At 40.8% G+C, this 22152-nt stretch overlaps 1 protein-coding gene across 1 annotated transcript in view; it reads right to left on the minus strand.

The window, feature by feature from the left end:
• LOC124718954 (Y+L amino acid transporter 2) overlaps nt 1–22152 on the minus strand; it is a 78509-nt gene that overhangs the window by 39535 nt on the left and 16822 nt on the right. Inside the window, exons 2-4 of the mRNA XM_047244621.1 lie at nt 11273–11451; nt 8829–9051; nt 1304–1419 (exon numbers count right to left, since the gene is read on the minus strand). Of these exons, the coding sequence (XP_047100577.1) occupies nt 1304–1419; nt 8829–9051; nt 11273–11429 (496 nt within the window). The 5' untranslated portion in view covers nt 11430–11451. The remainder of the gene's footprint in view (nt 1–1303; nt 1420–8828; nt 9052–11272; nt 11452–22152) is intronic.

Raw genomic sequence — 22152 nt, forward strand, 5'->3', positions numbered from 1 at the left:
CATTCTGTGTTACTACTACAGTCTCCTTTATCACTATCTCCCTCTTGGTCTTTCTTAGTGCTACTATCTCATTCCTTCCTTGCTGCTGCTACTACTATCTTCTCAGTCACTACCTACCTCTTTCCCATAACACTGTTCTCTCAGTGTCCGCTATGTTCCACTGCCACAGTGTCCCCCCCCCCCCCCCCCTCACTTTTCTGTCTCTGCCTCTGCCATTGTCTTCTCTCAGCAGAAAAAAGTGTAAATATGTTTGGGAAACTTTTCAAATGTCCTAAGGAAGATATAATGAGGCAGCTGGTACCCCACTTTTCAGTCACGAGTCTTTTAAATAAACAGGAACATATTTGCATTTTTTGTACTCCGATAAGAGGGGTTTTCCACTGGTTCCTGCCTTTCTCCTGCTGCAACAGGGCTTGTAACCCATATGAGAAGGTATATATTGGTCAGTGAAATTTAGATAGTTTGCTTATGTGACATTGAAATAATGCAAAACTAATTTTAGATCTCAGGCCAGATTTTACATGCAAAAAAATTTTGCACATGCTTCACTACTACAACATAGGATTCCCAGGTGATAACGGAGACACTTTACAGGATCTCTCTCCATGCTATGTCACTTTATATGCTACACTTTTCCCTCATACTATATTTTACGTGCATACTTCACATGTACAATTAACTTTGAACCTCTGTATCTCAGAAATGGATAAATATATGAAGATTATTTTGAAGGTTGTTCGAGATCAAGATCTTAGGAACACATTGTAAAAATTACAGCCATTTGCTGTGCATAAACATCTCTGAATTCCTGGCTGGGTTTTAGTCTGCTGGTGATGGCAAAGTTGAGGTTTTCCAAGGAACCGCACATTAACTAATGGTGCCTCCGTAAGCCCCATCCAGCCCACTGTAGACCACATCAAGTGCAAAAAGAACCAACTGATTATCTCCATTTGCCTACGCACGAGGAAGTGTGTAATATTCATACTTTGGCCTTGTGCATTAGGACAGTGACACTAAGACAATCCTTTCTTTGTGTACACAAATGGTTTCCAGCCCAAGGGCTATCTGAAACATGAAGTCCATTTTAGTGCTCTTTCTTTAATTTTAGCTGACACAATTAAATGCCTTGGTTGATGATTACATACATAAGAAAGTATCTTAAAATTTACAGAAAAGTGGCAATATGCACCACGCTATGCAATAAATTTCTTTTGAGATAAAGAATAGGGGCATGGCTCGTATAATGTAACTAAAATGAGTTGCATGTAAAGTACACATGCACTTAAGTAAGTAAATAACTTACATATGGTGACAGCTGCAATCATTCTAACTGCAGCATCAGGTACTGAGCAGTTTGGGAAAAATGGCTGAATGGCGTAACTCGCAAATGTCAGACCCATGATGGCATTCGTTGTAGGCCTGCAATATCACACTAATTTCAATTCTTCTTAAGATCACTATCTAAAAACTAAATCATTAATGCAAAACAATAAAATAACTTCTTTACTTATTAAAGACAGATTAATTTACACGAGGCATAACTACTGAATACGCAGAGAAAGTAATATTTTATGGGTTAATTTTTTTATGCATACATGATAAATGTCAATCTATTCATTTCTCTGCATAATGTGGTGATGTTAGCACGGTATTCTATCAAAATATAGCACAAACTTTATATTTTCACCTGGCACAAACAGCAGTGAACCAATAATGTAGAAAATACAAAAGAGAACCTTACATCAAATACACTCCCGGAAATGGAAAAAAGAACACATTGACACCGGTGTGTCAGACCCACCATACTTGCTCCGGACACTGCGAGAGGGCTGTACAAGCAATGATCACACGCACGGCACAGCGGACACACCAGGAACCGCGGTGTTGGCCGTCGAATGGCGCTAGCTGCGCAGCGTTTGTGCACCGCCGCCGTCAGTGTCAGCCAGTTTGCCGTGGCATACGGAGCTCCATCGCAGTCTTTAACACTGGTAGCATGCCGCGACAGCGTGGACGTGAACCGTATGTGCAGTTGACGGACTTTGAGCGAGGGCGTATAGTGGGCATGCGGGAGGCCGGGTGGACGTACCGCCGAATTGCTCAACACGTGGGGCGTGAGGTCTCCACAGTACATCGATGTTGTCGCCAGTGGTCGGCGGAAGGTGCACGTGCCCGTCGACCTGGGACCGGACCGCAGCGACGCACGGATGCACGCCAAGACCGTAGGATCCTACGCAGTGCCGTAGGGGACCGCACCGCCACTTCCCAGCAAATTAGGGACACTGTTGCTCCTGGGGTATCGGCGAGGACCATTCGCAACCGTCTCCATGAAGCTGGGCTACGGTCCCGCACACCGTTAGGCCGTCTTCCACTCACGCCCCAACATCGTGCAGCCCGCCTCCAGTGGTGTCGCGACAGGCGTGAATGGAGGGACGAATGGAGACGTGTCGTCTTCAGCGATGAGAGTCGCTTCTGCCTTGGTGCCAATGATGGTCGTATGCGTGTTTGGCGCCGTGCAGGTGAGCGCCACAATCAGGACTGCATACGACCGAGGCACACAGGGCCAGCACCCGGCATCATGGTGTGGGGAGCGATCTCCTACACTGGCCGTACACCACTGGTGATCGTCGAGGGGACACTGAATAGTGCACGGTACATCCAAACCGTCATCGAACCCATCGTTCTACCATTCCTAGACCGGCAAGGGAACTTGCTGTTCCAACAGGACAATGCACGTCCGCATGTATCCCGTGCCACCCAACGTGCTCTAGAAGGTGTAAGTCAACTACCCTGGCCAGCAAGATCTCCGGATCTGACCCCCATTGAGCATGTTTGGGACTGGATGAAGCGTCGTCTCACGCGGTCTGCACGTCCAGCACGAACGCTGGTCCAACTGAGGCGCCAGGTGGAAATGGCATGGCAAGCCGTTCCACAGGACTACATCCAGCATCTCTACGATCGTCTCCATGGGAGTATAGCAGCCTGCATTGCTGCGAAAGGTGGATATACACTGTATTAGTGCCGACATTGTGCATGCTCTGTTGCCTGTGTCTATGTGCCTGTGGTTCTGTCAGTGTGATCATGTGATGTATCTGACCCCAGGAATGTGTCAATAAAGTTTCCCCTTCCTGGGACAATGAATTCACGGTGTTCTTATTTCAATTTCCAGGAGTGTATTCAGTCAATGACTTAAATGACCTGGGGTACTGAAATATTTGTATATACATTCGGAAGTTAGTTTGCTTGATTCCCAGATATGCAAGTACACTAGATAGTTTAGAAAACTGCCTGTATGGGAGGAAGGGGGGAGGGACAGTCCTCTCCTCGCTCTCTTCCACATTCTTGGCTATCTGCTTTCCAGGGTATTAACTGACTGAAAAATATTGCCTTATGCACAAACCACTTTGATTCAACACTGTTTCTCAACCACAAAGAGCAGTACCGTATTTACTCGGATCTAAGCCGCACCTGAAAAATGAGACTCAAAATCAAGGAAAAAAAAATTTCCCGAATCTAAGGCGCACCTAAAATTTGAGACTCGAAATTCAAGGGGAGTAAAAGTTTTAGGCCGCAACGCCAAATCGAAACAAAGTTGGTCCATTGTAATATGACACACAATTTAGGTCGAATGAATGACAATACAGCTACAGTAGTTTGGTTCGAGTCTTAAGCTTAGCAGTTAAGCTTTACCAGGTAGCCATTGCTATGCGTCAGGCGCTCAGTCCGTATTTATACAGGTACCCTTCCTTTTTCACATGCTTCGTCTGGTTTGAATCGATTGCTTATTTCGCTTTGATCTGATAAGAGCCATTCTCTTTGTTAAAGGTGTTTACGTCACTCTAAGCTGAAAATGCATTGCTGTACTGTGTCATGCATTGTCTGTCGCATTCTGATAACGAGTGTTTACGGCATGTCACCGCTTGCGGCATGGCTTGCTTTTGTGCGCACTACCGTCGCTTTTTTTAAAAAAAACGAGAGAGAGAGAGAGGAATCGTCTCATTAGTGAAACAGTGGCAAGAGACCTATTTGTTGTTACTTACACTGCTGCTTTTTTTGATGAAGATCAACAAGAACCAAATACTAGGCTGCATATGATAGAAGGTTTTCTGAACGAGAGTTTAGCGAAAATTTTTCTCTGTTTGAAAATCTTTGCAGGCGCCTCTTTAGTACATTACATTCTGCACAGAAATTCGAGTCATCTTAGATTTAAAAATTTAGTCAATTGCCGTGCTTCATTTCTGACTATCACTATTAGGCTTAAGAATAATACAAATATAAACATGACATGATACGTATATTCTTCCGCGTTTGCTGTTGTCTCACACTAGTTTCGTAGTTTATTAGGCAGACAGGATTTAAATGAGATAGCAGCAAACATGAAACAATACATGGCAAAATGTTTATATCTGTATTATTCTTATGGTGAAGAGAATACTACATGTGATTCACAGTTCCTATTACCAACCATCTCTTCTCACAGGTAGGAAAAATTCAGAACGTAGAGTTGGCATTATTGGCAAACATCCCAAACAGTCTTGCCGGTCGGATTTTCATAGTACATTGAAACGCTGCTACATTCTAAGACGAACAATACGGAATTTGTATTTACTTCATTGGATAATGTATGAAAATGCAGTGGTCGAAACTCGGGGCGAAGAAAAAAAACTCGTCTTCCACCTTTTTTTTCTTTCATTTATTTACTGACACAGAGGTTTTGGTGCCAGTATTTATCTTTGTGCCTGCAAAGCATGCCTGTGTAGAGCTACATATATTTGACACCAGAAGTTAGTTGTGGCGGCACCTACCAACATTTTTGAGAACTTCCGCTTGCTTTGCACTCGATTCTAAGCCATACGCTTAGATTCAAGTAAATATGGTACTTAATTCAGTGATCCGAGAATCAGTAGTTGCCGATATTATTTCTCGCCCCTGTCAGTGTCTTCAAGTAACACAAAGGAACATATAATTCACAGACAGGGTAGGAAAATAATTAAGAATATCACAAAAGCATATAATCAGGAAGCATGAGTAGGATATTTTAAACATCCCGAGAAACAAAGTCATCTGTACACTTATAATTATGATGGCATATCTAAAATGACCATTACAAAAACTCAAGAAGAGGAAGACTCTGCAAGTCGATCTTCCTTTTGTGCTCCCAGTAAAAAAAAAAAAAAAGCATCAACAATCTGAGTAGTAAAAACTTCACTGTGACAGTTCCAACAAGGATATGTTACGAGACTATGAAATTTCTATGTACAGGGCAAAGAGTCATTATGGCAGCAAGCTCCTGACAGCAACAAGGAAAAAAATTTCCACAAAATATTGAGGAGCATCAAGAACTTCCCATGTCCAGCAAAGAAATATTGTTTATTTGGAGGCATCTTGCGTTAACAGTAATAATATGATTGTTACCACTAATACTGTGTCCTCAGGCTTCCACTTGCTTATGCACATTGCAGGAGAGGATTTTTAGAACTAAAAAAGTCAGTGGAGATTATCACAGGGGGAAAATGGCACCCTCACAATATTCCATCAAAACTGATATGAATAACTTGATGCAAAGTAACAATGTAACTTTGGGGAGAAACGAAAATATAAACATTAACTGCAAAGTAACTTACGGTTCAGGCAATTTTGTTTACTGTGTGGTCAGTTGTTCCAATAAACACATTTGCTGAATTGTATGGGATTGCCCTGTTACTAAGGCTAAACATGGTTTCAAGAAAAAACAAATATACATTGCCCTGAGATAAAAACAAACTGGTTGGAACACATTTGCACTTTTGTACTAAACAATTGCTAAACGTAAGGAATACTCCCATGTGGTGATATGAACATGAGCAACTGGAGATGGGTTATTGTTGTGAGTGCATTATTTTGGAGCTCAGTGCATTCAAATGTGGGCAAACTGTGGTGCTTGTATGGTGGCTTCATCCATAAACAAGTAGCCAAAAAGCTTGATGTTTCAGAGACATCGTATCAAAAATTAATCCTGCAGAAAAATGTTGTCCACTAAGTTACAATGTGGATGAAAGCGTGTGTCGAGTGACTGTGACAGATGATCATTGAATAGGATTTTGACAACTGCAAAAGTCACTGAAGAACTGAATGTCTCACTCGGGAACAGTGCCGGAATTCCAAAGTCACTCATCAAGGATGTAAATGCCCATAATGGGAAAATGTCACGCCAAAGCCATAAATGTTAGACTGTGGAAAAATTTAAGGATAAACTTGGTTGTATGAGTCTTGGTTCACAGTGTTTGCAACTTCTGACCAAGTTTACTAGTCAAGAGTGAAACACGGCAGGGTTCAGTGACCATGTGGACTGACATACTGCGGTATTGTGCGGACCCCATAGTTACTCTGCAAGTTTGGGTTACTGCCAAGGATTATGTGATGATTCTCGGTGATTAGGCCCATCCTGCAGCACAATGTTTGTTTCTGCTGGTGATTTTCTCTTTCAATACAAAGATCCCCCACGCACACATCTCACATTTTCCAGGATTGTTTTTGTGGATGCAAGGATGAACTGGCACGCATCACTTAGCTACCACAGTGACTAGATCTCAATATTATTCTGCCTTTGTGGTGTACTTTGGAGACAAGTGGGTAATAGCTATCCACATTCACTGCAGTTACCTGAACTTTCCACTATTTTGCAGGAAGAATGATAAGAGATTCTCTCTAAAACCATAAAAGAAATGTACCTATTCATCTGAGACAACTTTGAAGCTGTTTTGAATGCCAATGATTTCCCTACACCATATTACATATCGCGTTTTCATATTTTTGTCTTCTTGAGGTCCGAGGATATTTCCTCTGCCTCTAACCCTCCACACCTGGTGGAATAGTTTTCCCATGCTGGCTCTCCCAAGAATATCAATAATTCTGAGGGAATGTCGTCTATTCCAGGGGCCTTGTTTTGACTTATGTCTTTCAGTGCGCTGTCGAATTTTCCTCACAGCATATCATAATCATCATCTTTTCTCTTTCTACAAGATTGTCATGCCTTATGTAGCCCATCTATACATTCTTCCCATGTTTCAGGTTTCCCTTCTTTGCCATCTGAGCTCATGATATTCATATAGCTGCGTCTCTTTTTTCCAAAAGTCCCTCAGAGGAACTTTATAGGAAAATTTATAGTTTTCCTTGTTGTATATGCTTTTACAGCCTTCATCTGCCCTCTAGACATTGCTGCTACACCATTTTGCACTTTTTATCAATATCATTTTTTGAGACATTGTGATTCCCTTTCACCTGCTTCATTTGCTGCACTTCTATATTTTCTCCTTTCATCAATTGAATTCAGTATTTCCTGTGTTATCCAGGGATTTCTACTAGGTCTTTTTTTATCCTATCCTCTGCTATCTTCCCTATTCAATATCTTACAGCGACCCTTTTGTTTTCTGTTGTATTCTCCCCTCCCCCACCACCCCTTTCAGTCAATCATTGCCTAATGCTCCCTCTGAAACCAACCACCAACTCCTTAATTTCCTACCCTTCTACAATTTCTTCCATTTTAGTCCACAGTTCATAACCAATGAATTGTCAAAATCTACATGTGCCTCTGGAAGTGTCTTACAGTTTACTATCTGTGTTTGAAATCTCTATCTTACCACGATATAATCAATCTGGAACCTTTGCACTGTCCTTACGTATCTTCCACATTATGATGTTTTTTCACAATTCTCAAATCAAGTATTAGTGATGATTAAATTATATTCTCACAAAATTCTACCTGGCAGCTTTCTCCCTCATTCTTTTCTCCCAGTCCGAGTTCTGCTACCACTTTTTTCTTCTCTTAATTTTTCTGTTAATGAATTTCAGTCCCCCATCACAAATTTTTGTCTTCCTTAACTATCTGAATAACTTCTTTCACCTCATCACGTTTCTTCAATCTCTTCATCATCTGTGGAGTTAGTTGGCGTACAAACATTTACTACTGTGCTGGGTGTGGGCTTTGTGTCTACCTTGGCTACAAAAATGCACTCACTATGCTGTTCAGAGTAGCTTACTCATGTTCCTATTTTCTTATTCATTATTAAACTTACTCATGCATTACCACTACATAATTTTGTATTTATAGCCCTGTATTCACGTGACCAGAAATCCTGTTCCTCCTGCCATTGAACTTCACTAACTCTCACGATATCTAACTTTAACCTGCCTATTTTTATTTTTAAATTTTCTAACCTACGTGCACAGTTACGGGATCTAACATACCACATTCCGATCCACAGAACACCAGTTTTGTTTCTCGTGATAATGAGATGCTCCTGTTTGGTTCCTGCCTGAAGATCCGAATGGGGGACTATTTCATTTCCGGAATATTTTACCAAAGGCAATGCCATCATCATTTACAATACAACAGAGATGCATGTCCTCGGGAAAAATTACGGCTGTAGTTTCCCTTTGCTCTCAGCCATTCAGCACCTGCACAGGAAGGCCACATTAGCTCATGTTATAAGGCCTGATCAATCGATTGTCCAGACTGTTGCCTCTGCGACCTCTGACTCAATCGTGGTTGTACAGACAGTACGGGGTTTGGGGGTCAACATGGGGGGAAGGGGGGGGAGGGGGGGTTGGCTGTTGACAACTTAATGGCCTGCTATTTGGAAAGGGGTGCATTTGACATTTTTCATTGTTTCTAGTGTTTCTGCATCTACACCTGTAAATTTCTATAGTAGCTATTGCTTTTTCCTTCTTGCTAACTCATTACACATAGTGTTGCTGGAACTAACTTAAAATGCTAGTAAACGGGCACACAAATTTTATCATCAATATTATTACTTACACTAAAATGTCAACTGGTCAATAACTTCACTTACACAAAAATTAAAATTGCATCCCAGAGATACAAGAACGCAGGCAGTGGGCCAAATGCTTCATGAATATAAGCATAATCGCCGCCAGACTTGGGGATAGATGTCCCGAGTTCTGCGTAGCAGAGAGCTCCGATCATTGACAGGAGACCACACAGGGTCCAGACGATCAGTGAGCCGCCAACAGAGCCCATGTCCTGGATGACACCCTTCGGGGAGATGAATATTCCTGCACAGAATGCCACACATACAATTATTGGAGACTTGCACCCTTACAGACTAGACTGATCCAGTAACAGCATATTTATAGTGTTAAACAAGTGGGAACATTGTACACAGCGAGCGAAGAAACTAATACAAGTTACAAACCATTTCCCAACATGTAGCATCTATTACGTGGAAGACAAAAACCTGGAAACAGTACTGAGTATTTACTATTCCACAGAAAACAGAATTTCACAGATGGACAGGTAGTGGAAAGAAATGTAAAGACTTTTTTTACTATTGTAGACAAGCTTCAAAGCATTTCAGTGAGAATTATGTTCTCAAAGAGAGAGAGAGAGAGAGAGAGAGAGAGAGAGAGAGAGAGAGAGAGAGAGAGAGAGAGAGAGAGAGAGATTATGTTCAAGAACAGAAGCAGTCACTACTTCCCTACTTTTTTCAATGCTAGTATAGGGAAATACAGCCACCAAAGCATAGTAAATGTTTGCATTTTTACGAGCACTTGGCGTAGAGGGAGTAGAGAGTACATTGGCTATTATTTGCACATATGGTGTGGTAGCGGAACACACAATGGTAATGGTGGGGGCTCCAGCCTAAAATACCACCGCGCAGCACAGGAGGTGTGGTCTGGAAGGTGAAGCTTACACACACTCTCTTAACTTTGAAGCTACAGCTAGCAAGTCTGCAAATTATTGTATTAACAAGTAATGTCAGTACAACCAATAATTAGACAAATGTACAGATTCATTGTCAACAGTTTCTCACTAGGGTACCAAAAAGAAACAATCTCACGAAGAAAGGATCAATCACTGCCGAACATGTCCGACAGTGTGCTGACAGAACTGAACCTTGTAAAACAAAAAGTCGGTAAAAATGTAGCTTAGAAGACAATGTTCCTTATCAACAATACTAAATAAAACACGTTTCATATGGAAACTGTGTGTTAGTCCTCTGACAACATGTTTCACAATATTATCTACAAATATAATTTTACTCTACTTCCTCTGTGTCCTTCCGAAGTAGTAAAGCCTTAGGAAGTACAGTGTGCTTATAATTAAACTTTCACTATTTCAGGCAATGCACACAAAAAACTATTTCCTGTGCAGATACCTGGCTTTACAGGAATGATGCTCAGACTGCACACTGTAGGTTTTGCATTGTCTGTAGTGTTAGTGTCACGACCCGCCTTCAGGTGCCGGTACTGGTGAGGCAATCACTTTATTTGCGAGAGAAACAGGAGTGAAATGACAAGTAGTGGTGTAGGGTACCCTTCAACACACGCTATACAGTGGCTTGCGGATTATCTATGTAGATGTAGTTATATGGGGCATAAAAGAATGTGATGAGCACAATATGTAATGGTCAACATAACAAATGTGCTCGATAATGGCTAATAGCCAAAATTAGATAATAGCACGATTTTAATAAATCACAATACAGCCTACAACAGCCAATGTATTCTTTTATTAATTTACTAAACACTTCTCTTGGGCTACAAAATTCTCAGTGTTCAAAAGTACAGTTCCACCTAAGACACTATTAACACACAAGCCATAACTTGTCTATGTCATCTTCTCGATCAGAGGTCAGAAACTGGAGAGAATGTTCCTCTGCTCGGCTGTCTCTCCGCCACATCGGTGGCACTGTGAGCGAGAGTGTAGCTCCACCGGTGCCTGTCGTTCATTGGTGCAGATTGCAGTAAGACCTCCGAAACATCTGTGATAGCGACACGAGTTGCCGACTTTAGTACTGAACCATGGTCTTTGGGCAGTACCACACATTTCGTCAACAAACAGTTTGACTCCACTTAGACTATCAGATGATGATGGTTTGTGGGGCGCTCAACTGCGCGGTTATCAGCGCCCGTACAAATTCCCAACCACAAACACCCAGTCATCTCGAGGCAGGTGAAAACCCTGACCACGCCAGGAATCAAACCCGGGACACCGGGCTTGGGAAGCGTGAACGTGACCACGAGACCACAAGCTGCAGACTCCACTTAAGACTATCAGACTTCCTCAAGTTTTCCCTGACATTTCCAGTAAATCCAATTTCTCTGAGGATACCTTATTTCCCAGGCATTGCTTGACAAGTTTCCACGCCATTTAAATATTCCTATTGGCAGTACTCAGAGAATCTCACCTGCTGAAGATCAGTGCTGTCTCCTCTCAATTTAAAAATTACCTGCAGTGATAACAGAGATATGACTGTTGAAAATATGACCTTACCCGAACCAAAAATGATTCCCAGGATGATGGCGACTCCCTCGAGGAGGCCCAGCTGCTTCTTGAGGTGGACGTTTTCGTGGACTTCCAGCTTCTGCCCGCCGACAGGTGTCGTGGCACCCGCCTCCACGGGGGAGTTCAGCATTGGCGTGGTAGTCATCTTCCCTCACTGGATGCGTTTTCTGCACACAATTTTAAACATCCATGTAACTTTTGTAGACGTATAGTGCTACAAAGCAATTATTTTGATTGCACCATTACACAGAAATGCAACATGGGCAGTGCATACAAGAACAGGTGGTTTGAAAATGTGCTTCTGCAGAACAGTGCTGATGATGTGGTGGGTATATCAGACAAATAATGACGAGGTCCGTATTTGCCACTTTGTTGGCAGAGAGCATGTGTAAACTGACTAAATTTATCTACTAAATATATCAACAATGTAGGAAAAGACAGATGGTACTTACTGTCAAGAAGAGAACGGTAAGTTGCAGACAGGAAAAATTAAAAGACACTTACATAAATGTTTCATCCACAATCTTCACCAGCAAAGGAGAAACAGAGCACTGTTCATACACACAAGCAAACAAACCTCATGCATACATGACTGCCAACACCAGCATCTTGGGCTCAAGATGCTGGAGTCACTGAGTAAAATAAAATTAACAGTGCCATCTATCACTTCTTTGGTGTGTTACGAATCTAACAGTGCCATCCATCAGTTCTTTGGTGTACTAGACCATGATGATTTAACATCGGAACTACTTAGCTGAACAGACAATTTTAGGCAAAATTTTTATTACAATATCTTTTCTTTCTGTGATCCGATTTTTATGAAATACACCATATATGTTGCCCCAAGCTACACTATAGTTACCTGCAAAAACCTCACGAAAATTCATCTAGTAGTTTTGGAGATTAGCGAGTTCAAACAGAGAGACAGAGACAATGGTATTACATTTTTATTATTGATAGATGAGGATAATATATCAGCTAGAGTGTAATAATGGGCCACCACCCTCTTGAAATTTTGGCTATGGTGAGTGACTGGATCTATAGTGTAGCCCAAAATCCAGGTTCGATCAGAAGATGGTAATATGATTGTGAGTTGATGAAGTCAAAAAATGTGTATGCGGGGAGGGGGGGAAGGTCATAGTAACAGAACGATGTGTAGTGTAGCCTAATGAACAAGCAACCACCTACATCTGCATAGATACTTTGGAAACCAAACTGAAGTGCCTGCAGAGTGTTCATCGGACCACCTTCACAATAATTCTCTATTAATGCACTCTCAAACAGCACGTGGGAAAAGTGAACACCTATATCTTTCTGTGCAAGGTCTGAATTCCCTTATTTTATTGTGATGATCGTTTCTGCCTACATTGGCTGGAGTCAACAAAAGATTTTAGCTTTTGCAGAAGAAAGTTGCTGATTTTAACTTTGTGAGAAGATCCTGCCACAACAAAAAAAACTCCTTTGTTTTAATGATGTCCACCCCAAATCCTACATCATATCTGTGACACACTGTCCTATTTCTCAATAATACAGAATGTGCTGCCCTTCTTTGAAGTATCCTGATGTACTCCATTAACCCTATCTGTTAATGATCCTACACCACGCAGCAGTACTCCACAAGAGGACAGTCTCTTTAGTAGATCTGTTGCATCTTCTAAGTGTTTCGCCAATAAAATGCAGTCTTCAGTTCGTCTTCCCCATTACATTTTTCTGTGTGTTCTTTCGAATTTAAGTTGTTCGTAATTGTCATTCCTAGGTATTTAGTTGCATTTACAGCTTTTACATTTGACTGATTTATTGTGTAAGCAAAGTTTAATGGATACCTTTTAGCACTCATGTGGATGACCTCACACTTTGTTTTATTTAGAGTCAACTGCCAATTTTCACATCATACAGGTATCTTTTGAAATTGGTTCTGATCTTCTGATGACTTTACTAGACAAACAACAGCATTATCTGCAAAAACCTAAGACAGCTGCTCAGATTGTCTTCTAAATCATTTATATACATAATGGACTGCGTAGCACTTACAACACTACCTTGGAGAACACCAGAAATCACTTCTCATTTACTCGGTGACTTTCAGTCAGTTACTACAAACTGTGACCCCTCTGAGTGGAAATCATGAATCCAGTCACATAACTGATACAATATTCCATAAGCAAGCAATTTGTCTATAACTTGCTTATGAAGCTTTGTGTCAAAAGCATTCTGAAAATCTAGAAATACAGAATAAATTTGAAATCCCTTATCAATAGCACTTAAAATTTCATGTGAGTAAAGAGCTAGTTGTGTTTCACAAGAATGATGTTTTCTAGATCCATGTTGAGTGTGTGTCAAGTGATCGTTCTCTACAAGGTAACTCATAATGCTCAAACACAGTATACCCTGCTGCACATAGATGTTAATGATATGGGCCTGCAATTTAGTGGATTACTCCTACTACCTTTCTTGAATGTTGGTGTGATCTGTGCCTTTGGGTACGGATCTTTCATTCAGTGAGCAGTTATATATGGTAAGTAGGAGCTATTGCATGACCATACTCTGAAAGGAACCTAATTGATGTACAGTCTGGACCAGAGGACTTGCTGTTATTAAGTCATTTAAGTTGCTTCACCAGACCGAGAATAACTACTTCTAAATTACTCATGTTGGCAGCTGTTCTTGATTCAAATTCCAGAATATTTACTTCGTCATCTATGGCAAAGGAATTTCGTAAGGCCGTATTTAGTAACTCTGCTTTAGCAGCACTGTCATCGATAGTATTTCCATAGCTATCGCACAGAGAAGGCATAGTTGTGTCACGTCACTAGCACATTTCACATACAACCAGAATCTCTCTGGATTTTCTGCCAGGTTTTGAGACAAAGTTTCATTGTGGAAACTATTATAAGCATGAAACTTCCTGGCAGATTAAAATTCACATTGAAGTCCGCACTAAATTTTGAGCTTCTGTAAAAGATCACCAAACTTGGAGATTTTATATTTGTTTGAATTTTGCATGCTTTCTTTGTTGATTCTACAATAGTGTTCTGACCTGTTGTACGTATCATGGCGTATCAGCCCCAACATTCATTACTTTATTTAGTATAAATCTCTCAATACTAACAATACTATTTCTTTGAATTTAAACCACATTTGGTCTACATTTAAGAGTACATTCTTAATTTCTTGGGAGTGGAGATAGTCTCTCAGGAAGGCAACAAGTAAATTTATATCTGCTGTTTTGAATAAATATATTTTTCATTTATTCTTGGTGGATTGGGAGCCATGGTATTCAGCCTCGCTATGATAACCCTGTGTTCACTAATCTTTGTTTCCATTTTCATGCTTGTGATTAGCTAAGAATTATTTGTTGCTAAGAGATCAAGTGTTTTCACAACCGTTTACTATTCGAGTGGGCTCATGAACTAACAGCAAGAAATAATTTTCAGAGAATGTGTTCAGCACAATTTCTGGTGATGCTTACGTGTACCTCCAGGTTTAAACATGTATTTTCGCCATCATATCGAGGGTAAATTGAAGTCACCACCAACTACGACTGTATGAGTTGGGTAGGTATCCGAAGACAGACAAGTTTTCTTTGAACCTTTCAGCAATTGTGGCATCTAAGTTGGGAGGTTGGTAAAAGGAGCCAATTATTATTTTACCCCAGTTGCCAAGAATGACCTCTACCCACATTAACTCACAGGAATTATCTATTTCAATTTCACTACAAGTTAAACCACTTCTAACAGCAACAACACACCACCATCAGCTGTATTTAGCCTATCCTTTCTGAACACCATTAGGTCCTTTGCAAAAATTTCAGCTGAAATTATCCCCAGCTTTAGCCAGCTTCCAGTGCCTATAAAGATTTGAGTGCCAGTGCTTTCTATTAAGACTTGGAGCTCTGGTACTTTCCCCAACACAGCTACCACAATTTACAACTATTATACCAATGGTTCCTAGAGCAATGTTCTTACTGTATTTGATCTCCACGCTTTGAGAATGAAGCCCTTTTTGTGTTTCCCCACAACCTTCTAACCTTAAAAAACACCCAGTCCATGTCACAGTCTCCACTACCTGTGTAGCTGCCTCCTGAGCGTAATGGACTCCTGACCTACTTAGCGGAACCCAAACTCCCACCATCCTACGATGCAAGTTGAGAAATCTACAGCCTACACGGTCACAGAACTGTCTAAGCCTCTGATTCAGGCCCTCCCCTAGGCTCTGTCCACAACTGGTCCTGTTTACCACATTGAAAATGGTGAACTCTGCTTTCATCTCGCACCTTTACGTCGTCTGATAGCCGCTCGAAACCAAAGGTAATCTCTTCTGATGCAAAGCAACACACATCACTCATACTGACATGAGCCACCCCTACAGTTGGCTGCACCTTGTGCTCTTCATGGCATCCTGAAGGACCCATTACATATCTGCAATGACTCCAACCAGTATGTACATGGAGTGCACAATGGCTTCCTTCCCCTCCTTGGAAGCCATGGTCTAAGAGCCCCTTAATGCCTATGTATATGGTAAATCATCCTCCTTACAAAAAGGAGGATGATTTACCATATACATAGGCATCCCTATCAAGCACAGGCTCTGCTGTACTCAAGTTTTGGCAAATATATTTTATTTCTTTAGGGACAGATGTCATTCCTGTCATCACAGTAACAGGGAAGTCTTGTGTGGCACCTGTCTCTGAATTGTGTAAGTTTTGTTTTGTGTGTGATCGTATTTTAACCATTTGTGTACCATATTGTCTAGGTATAAAATGGTGACCAGCTTCAAATCCACATGCAGGCTGGCAAGTGCCCAAGTCACAGTGATTAACAGTCATTCGATCCAGGTCTACCTCACCTACTCAGTGTGGATCCAATCCAGCTCTACCTCACCTTACCAGGTCACAAGCTAGCAGGCTATCCATTATGCTATTATGTACATAGGCAAAATAATGTAAACAGCAGTAGTAATGGGATGGTTGTGTATGACGATCAACAACATAGGTGAGGCACATGTCGCACTGGATTGTGCCTATTCAGTACAGACTAGGCATCAGTGCAGGTTGTTTACGAATAGTACACGCTTCATATTTGCATTCAGAGGCAGAGGTCCACGTGCAATTAAAGACCTAACACAATTCCAATGAGGGCAGATTGTGGAGCTAACACGAATTGTGTCAAAACAACATAAAACTATAGCGGCTTAAGTGACTGCAGAGCTCAACAGCCATCTTCGAGACCCCATACTATCGACACTGTCTGCTGAGAACTCCACAAAGTGAATATTCGTGGAGGAGCTGCTGTACCGAAACCATTAGTGACGACAACCAATGCAAAGAAGTGTAAAACATGGTGTTGGGAGCATAAAACCTGGACAGCCGATCAGTGGATTTTCTAACATGGGGCTGGGTTTACGTCTGGAGAACGCCAAAAGAAGCCCACAATCCAGATTGCTTGATTCCAATGGTTAAGCATGGAGATGGAGGAGTGGGCAGCCATATCATGGTATTCTGCTGGTCCCACCATTACTCTCAAAGGCCATGTTAAAGCCAACACTTACGTGAACATTTTAGGTGATCAGTTTCAATCCATGACTCGAATGTTGTTCCCCAACAATGATGCCATATTTCCGGACGATAATGCACCCATTCACACAGCCAGGACAGTAAAATCATGGTATGACAAGCAAGCAACTGAACTGTAGTATATTCCCTGGCCAGCACAGTCCCCAGACTTGGAACATTACTGAACACTTGTGGGCGGCATTGGAGCACAGACTCCAGAGCAGATTTCTGCCATCCTCGTCACTACAGGAGTTAGAAGAGGTTCTGATCGAAGAGTGACATAACATTCCACTGAAGACTATACAATAATTATACAGGGTGATTCAAAAAGAATACCACAACTTTAGGAATTTAAAACTCTGCAACGACAAAAGGCAGAGCTAAGCACTATCTGTCGGCGAATTAAGGGAGCTATAAAGTTTCATTTAGTTGTACATTTGTTCGCTTGAGGCGCTGTTGACTAGGCGTCAGCGTCAGTTGATGCTAAGATGGCGACCGCTCAACAGAAAGCTTTTTGTGTTATTGAGTACGGCAGAAGTGAATCGATGACAGTTGTTCAGTGTGCATTTCGAACAAAGTATGGTGTTAAACCTCCTGATAGGTGGTGTATTAAACGTTGGTATAAACAGTTTACAGAGAATGGGTGTTTGTGCAAAGGGAAAAGTTCTGGACGGCCGAGAACGAGTGATGAAAATGTAGCACGCATCCAGCAAGCATTTGTTCGCAGCCCAGGAAAATCGACTCGCAGAGCTAGCAGAGAGCTGCAAATTCCACAATCAACTGTATGGAGAGTCCTACGAAAAAGGTTAGTTATGAAACCTTATCGTCTGAAATTGGTTCAAGCACTGTCTGGAGCCCGTGACAGAGCACTTCATCACTGGCCTCCAAGAAGCCCTGATCTCACCCCCTGCGATTTTTTCTTATGGGGGTATGTTAAGGATATGGTGTTTCGGCCACCTCTCCCAGCCACCATGGATGATTTGAAACGAGAAATAACAGCAGCTATCCAAACTGTTACGCCTGATATGCTACAGAGAGTGTGGAACGAGTTGGAGTATCCGGTTGATATTGTTCGAGTGTCTGGAGGGGGCCATATTGAACATCTCTGAACTTGTCTTTGAGTGAAAAAAAAAAAAAAAAAAAAAAAAAAAAAAAAAAACCTTTTTAAATACTCTTTGTAATGATGTATAACAGAAGGTTATATTATGTTTCTTTCATTAAATACACATTTTTAAAGTTGTGGTATTCTTTTTGAATCACCCTGTATGCCAGTATTCCAAGAAGAATCGCAGCTGTGTTACAGGTAAATGAGGGTCCAACCCCTTATTCATAAGCCACTCCCACGTACAGGTGTTCATATTACTTTGCATATCACCTATATATCGGGCATAAACTACAAAAAGTAAGGGAGCACACTACGTAACTTTTACCAATATCTCTATCACCAAATGGATTTACTTAAATTAACAAGAGGGCGACAATTTGCATATATGATTATATGACTTTGGCAGAAAGAGAGAGAGAGAGAGAGAGAGAGAGAGAGAGAGAGAGAGAGAGAGAGAGAGAGAGAGGGGGGGGGGGGGCACTGATATGCTATGCTCATTAATAGGTGCATGTTCAAAAGACTAATGGAGCTTTTAGAATGACTGCAGAACAGTTCCCATTTGTGATTTTAGGTACTTTCTCGTATAGAAAGTGCCTGAAGGTGTAGATTTTGGCACATTTGGCGTCATTAATGAAGTTGTAATGCCACAGAATACAAGTGTGTCAATCAGTTTTATTTTAAACTTTACACTTTTTAATTGTAGACTTGTGTATTATTGTGATAAAACAATATTCCTTATTAGTTCAGAGATTTGTTTTCTGTTTTATTATTTGTCTGAGGTAATCCTCGGGCAATGTTTGGCAGTTAGAGCTTGGCAGTAGATGTCCCTACATCACACCAGGTGCTGCACGGAGCTACCAATGCTGTGCCAATAGCCAAGGAACCCCCTACGTATTGCCCACATAGGGATCGTGAGGAGAAGATTAGATTAGTCACAGCATTTGAGAGCCATTTAAAGAATCATTCTTCCCACTCCCCACATGTGGTGGAATGAGAAGTAGTCTTAATACCCTCTGTACAATGGGATGTACCCCATGCCACGCATTCTACAATGGTTGGCAGAGAACAGATGAAGGCATACAATAAACTGTAGAAGTCTTCAACAAAAACTTGAGACAAGAAGGCACACAGTGGTGTTGAAACTATTATTTAATATGAGTTACTGTGAACTTAGCACAGAGCTAACAATCATTCACGATTTTCTAAAATTATTCTGAAGAAAAGATAAATTATTAAGTAATCTTTTACGAAGATAGCCGTGTGAAGAATTTAGTATGTTTTCATCATCACAAACTCCTTAAAGTCCAGTTAGTACAATGGGGAATAGATACCTGACAGAGTGTCTAGAATTCATCTGATAAGGATCAATGGGTTTTCAGCATCTTTGCAAACAGTATAAATTAACACTGAAGCTACAGAAACAACTGGCAAGATTACGTATTTAGGAATATGAAGGCAATGATTACATGGACATTAAGAGGAAGAACCAGAAGAGTAAAAACTAGCTGGAAGAAGAAAGGAAGATTTGCCTTTAGTGTCCCGTTGACATCGATGTCATTATAGACGGAGCACACACTCAAGAGTGTTTCAAGAATAGGGAGCCAAATTGGCTGCACCCTTTCAGAGCAACCGTTCTGATTTTTTGCATGGAGCAATTTAGGGCAACTGTGGAAAGCCTAAATCGGGATGGTCAGATGCAGCTTTGAACTGGTGTCCTCCTGAATCCGAGTCCAGTGTGCTTATCACTGCAGCGCCTCCCTCCTCAGTAAAGTGCTTCTGGTAAAATAAATATAGATTTTCGAAATTAAAAATTTGATGTATTTGAAGAGAAAAGTTTATAATCAATGTGTATTAAGGGGACCCGAACGTTGTGGCATGCAGTTTTTACTAGTATTCTGAAACGAAATTTCAATCAAATAATTAGTATATAGTTACCTCTATGTGAAAAAATTTAAAAACTGAAATAAATAGTGGATGAGTATTAATTTTTATCTTACATAATGAATTAAGTGTAATTTTTATTTTATGTACACTGTATTTCCACACTATCCAAAATAAAATGTCAAAACAAATTTTATAGTTTTAATTATTAACCTGTTGACATAGTACACCATGAACATTTGCCAATCTCTTGTTTAGTGTATTTTAAAAAACATGTTTTTAGAAGTCAATTTTTTCTCCTGATAATTTAAGAACATATGACATGCACCACTTAAAATATTTAATACACTGTTGAATAATGTGGTTCACTGTGTAGGCAAGCATAATATTATCATTCATTCAAAATTTTGTTTTTGTTGCTTCAATTTCGGATGAGATAATTATAACTAAGTACGCAAAAATACTGATTACAGCAACTTGAAACTTAAGATTTGCATGTCAATTGCTTCTCAACAATAACATGTCAAAATATTCCAGCTCCGTAACCTTCATTCTGGGTGTCCTTTTCTACTTCTTTAGTTTAATTTCAGTTCTTTTCTTTGTCATGCTTTCAGCAGCTTTTTCAGCTTCAGTGACACACTGGCTGTCCACTCGTAGCAGCCCACTTTTCTTGTTGCCCCAGTTTTCTACATCTGCATCGATACTCCATAAGCCTCTGTACAGAGCGTGGCAGAGGGTACTCTGTATCACTAGTAGTCATCTCCTTTCCTATTCCACTTACAAATAAAACAAGTGAAAAATGCTGTCTATGCGCCTCCATATGAGCCCTAATTTTTTGTATCTTATCTTCTCAGCCCTTTCATGTGATGTACATTGGCAGCAGTCAGCTTCTCTAAATTTTCCCAGTAGTGTTCCTTGAAAAGAATATCACCTTCCCTCCAGGTATTCCCATTTGAGATCCCAAAGCATCTCTCTAACACTTACGTGCTGTTCAAACCTACCAGTCACAAATCTAGCAGCACACTTCTGAATCTCTTCGTTGTACTCCTTCAATCCGACCTGGTACGGATCTCAAAGACTTGAGTAGTATTCAAGAATAGATCGCCGTCTTCTTTACTGATGAACCACACTTTCCTAAAATTCTCCCAATAAATCAAAGTCGACCAATCGTCTTCCCTATCATAGTTCTCACATGCTTTGCAACATTACACTGAGATATTTAAATTATATGATTGTGTTAAGTAGAACACTAGTAATACTGTAACCGAACATTAGAGGTTTATTCTTCCTACTCATTTGCATTAACCCTTTTTTCCTCATTCAGGGCTATCTGCCATTCATCACACCTACTAGAAACTTTGTCTAAGTCATCTTTTATCTTCCTACTCACTCAACAACAACACCTTGCCATACACCACTGCATCATCAGCAAACAACCACAGATTTAAGTCCAGTTTGTCTGCCAAACCATTTATGTACATACATAACAACAGCAGTCCTATCACACTTCCCTAGGACACTCCTGAGAATTCCCTTTGTCTCTAATGAACACTCATTAAGGACAACATACTATTACTTATAAAGCCTTCGCGTCATTCACATACATGTGAACTTATTCCATATGCTTGTTCCTTTGTTAACAGCCTACAATGGGGCACCGTGTCAAATGCTTTCCGGAGATCTAGAAATATGGAACCTGCCTGTTGCCCTTTTTCCAACAGTTCGCAGGATATCGTGTGAGAAAATGGCAAGCCAAGTTTTGCATGAGCAATGCTTTCTAAAACCGTGCTGCTGCTGTCTGCTCACGGTCTTTAATCTGGTTGTTACTCCATCATTAAAACATATTACAGTGTCCACAATACCAATCTGAAAAGCTGACACACACACAAAAACAGTTTTTGGCAAGTACGAGGGGTGTTTGAAAAGAACGTGCAAAGTCCCAGAGATGGCGCCACCATCGCGTACTGAGGTCATGTTTAGTTAGTAGCATCTCTGGAAAGAATGCACACAAAGTTTCAGCCATATTGGTCTATTTCTTTATGTTTGGCACTTGTGTCAATCAAGAAAGTCGAGTGACTGTCATGAAATGGACGAAAATGAATTTCGTGTGGTGATTAAACATTGCTTTATGAAAGGCAAAAATGCCTCAGGAGACTAAAGAGAAGCTAGATGAACATTAGGTGACTCTGCACTTTCGATTAGAACAGTGTATATCTGGTTTCAAAATTTTCAGAGTGGCCATATGGGCACAAGTGATGCTGAATGTTCTGGACACCCTGTGGAGGTTACGACTCCAGAAATCATTGATAAAATCCATGATATGGTGATGGA

The sequence above is a fragment of the Schistocerca piceifrons genome, chromosome 10, assembly GCF_021461385.2.
Source record: "Schistocerca piceifrons isolate TAMUIC-IGC-003096 chromosome 10, iqSchPice1.1, whole genome shotgun sequence".
Classification (NCBI taxonomy): domain Eukaryota; kingdom Metazoa; phylum Arthropoda; class Insecta; order Orthoptera; family Acrididae; genus Schistocerca; species Schistocerca piceifrons.